This window comes from Cebus imitator, unplaced genomic scaffold (genome assembly GCF_001604975.1).
Source record: "Cebus imitator isolate Cc_AM_T3 unplaced genomic scaffold, Cebus_imitator-1.0 Scaffold254, whole genome shotgun sequence".
Classification (NCBI taxonomy): domain Eukaryota; kingdom Metazoa; phylum Chordata; class Mammalia; order Primates; family Cebidae; genus Cebus; species Cebus imitator.
In genome coordinates this window covers 1,663,519-1,665,672 of record NW_016107569.1, presented here as the reverse complement: position 1 = coordinate 1,665,672, position 2,154 = coordinate 1,663,519, and the positions used below count along the sequence as shown (strand labels likewise).

Sequence of the window (2,154 nt, the reverse complement as noted above, 5' to 3'; positions counted from 1 at the left end):
GTTTCAAAAAAAAAAAAAAAAGTAAATACAAAATTAAAAATATCATAGAAATTCCTGTAACTCAGGGCTGCTTATTACATTCTGGCTGGAGACAGCTGTTTGCCCTAAAAGCTTTGAGCCTGAGGCCTGTACTTTCTTAATTAAAAAAGGGAGTTTAGCCAATGTTAGAGGGTTGGTAGAGACATGCTGGCCTCAGACCCAGCTGGCTTCTTGGTAATGATCCGAAGGTTTATGGACAGAGTGAGGAGCACGGAGTAATGAGTTTCTCATGGTGTGCCTCCATGTGGCTTCATGCCGTGCGCTCCTTACCGCCTCGCTGTCTGCACCTCCCTCATTTTGGGAGACAGCACAGATCCTGTAGTCACATGGACTGGGGTGTGAATCTGACTTCAGCATTTCCCGGTCCTGGGGCCTGGGTAGGTGACAGCGTCTCAGTTTCCTCACTGGTAGAATGGGGCTGAGAGCAGCACCCACCTCTTGGGTTGGCCGTGTGGGTTCCATGCACTGAGGGTTGCTCCGTGCTTAGCGTGGGTCGTGTGCACAGCAAGCGGTCCCTGAGCACGGCTGGGGTGTGCGTCAGGGCTGTCGTTGGTGCGTGTCTCCTCTGGATACCCAAGGTCATGTAGGTGCTCTCTGTGGCTGTTTTCTTGTGGTCTCACTGGCTTCCTTGAGAGATGCTCCAGGGGAAGAGATTCTGGCCCAAACCGTCCCCTCCCCAAGAGACCCACTAAATGCCCTCTGTCTGAGCCATGCCCAGCCCCCTGCTGGGTCTCCCAGGGTCCGGTGTGGGTTGCTCCAGGGGCAGTTTAAATGCTTCCCAAGAGCAACCCCAGAGAACTGCATGAGACTCTCAGCCTTGTCGATTACGCACATTGATGGGGATTAATAGCAGTGACAATGACGTGTGGAGTTACGGGGCACTTCCAGTTGGTCAGGCACAGAGCTGTCACCCCAAGGCCCGGAGGAAGCCAGGTAATTACCCTCCATCCCCAGGGAAGAAACAAGCCCAGAGAGGTGGGCCACGGCCCAAGGCCACCCCACCATGAGTGCTGAGGTCTGTCCGCTGCAAGTTGCTTGTAGGCCATGAGCCACGTCACCTCTCTCCTGATCTAACCTTGGAAGGGCTTTTGGGACCGGCCCTGGGCCGCGCTTGTCCAGAGCCCTCTCCTGGGAGGCCCTGCACCTTAGCCGCCTCTCTCTGCTCTCAGAATGCCGACGGGAAGCTGACCCTGCAGGAGTTCCAGGAAGGGTCCAAGGCGGACCCGTCCATCGTGCAGGCGCTGTCCCTCTACGACGGGCTGGTATAGTCCTGGGCCAAGCCGGAGCGGGGTGAGTGTGCACTCGGGGCCTGGGGTGGGTCTGGGGTGGGTCCAAGGTAAAAATCCAGCACCGGGACACCTAGCGTTGGCAGGTAAGTACTTGGGTCTCTGGAGGCTTTGGGGTCAGCCCAGCGGGGACATAGCTGGGAGGGGAGGCTGGAAGGGGAGCTTTCAGATTGGTCAGAGCTCCTCTGTTTTGATCATTTTTTATAGACCCAGATTGGCCTGTGAATTTGCTTGAACAGAGTTTTTCTGGGTGGGTTGGATATGGTGGCTCATGCCTATAATCCCAGCACTTTGTGAGGCCGAGGTCCGGAGTTCGTAACCAGCCTGGCCAACGTAGTGAAACCCCTATCTCTACTAAAAATACAAAAATTAGCTGGCCATGGTGGTGCGCGCCCATGGTCCCAGCTACTCGGGAGGCTGAGGCAGGAGAATCACTCGAACTCTGGAGGCGGAGGTTGCAGGGAGCTAATATTGTGCCACTGCTCTCCAGCCTGGGTGACAGAGCAAGACTCTAACTCAAAAAAAAAAAAAAAAAAAGAATTTTCCTGAGTGGAAGACACTTTGAAAATCAGTTCCCAACCAGGACCAGGGGCCTCGGAGAGCAATCTCTCAGTCCCTCTCTGAGCAACCGGTCAAAGACCTAAGCTCCTGGCTGTCTGGATCAATAGCTCAAGTGTGTGTGTGTGTGTGTGTGTGTGTGTGTGTGCTGTCCAGTTGGATTTGTTGTAAGTGTAGAATGATAGCATGCCTGGTGTGTGTGTGTGTGTGTGTATGTGTGTGTGTCCTGTCCAGTTGGATTTGTTGTAAGTGTAGAATGATAGCATGCCTG

The 2,154-nt window shown here is 54.0% G+C and overlaps 1 protein-coding gene across 2 annotated transcripts in view; it reads left to right on the top strand.

The window, feature by feature from the left end:
• NCS1 (neuronal calcium sensor 1) overlaps positions 1 to 2,154 on the top strand; it is a 63,956-nt gene that overhangs the window by 53,484 nt on the left and 8,318 nt on the right. For both annotated transcript variants that reach the window (XM_017499087.2, XM_037728049.1), the window contains exon 7: positions 1,209 to 1,329. In XM_017499087.2, the coding sequence (XP_017354576.1) occupies positions 1,209 to 1,307 (99 nt within the window). In that variant the 3' untranslated portion in view covers positions 1,308 to 1,329. The remainder of the gene's footprint in view (positions 1 to 1,208; positions 1,330 to 2,154) is intronic.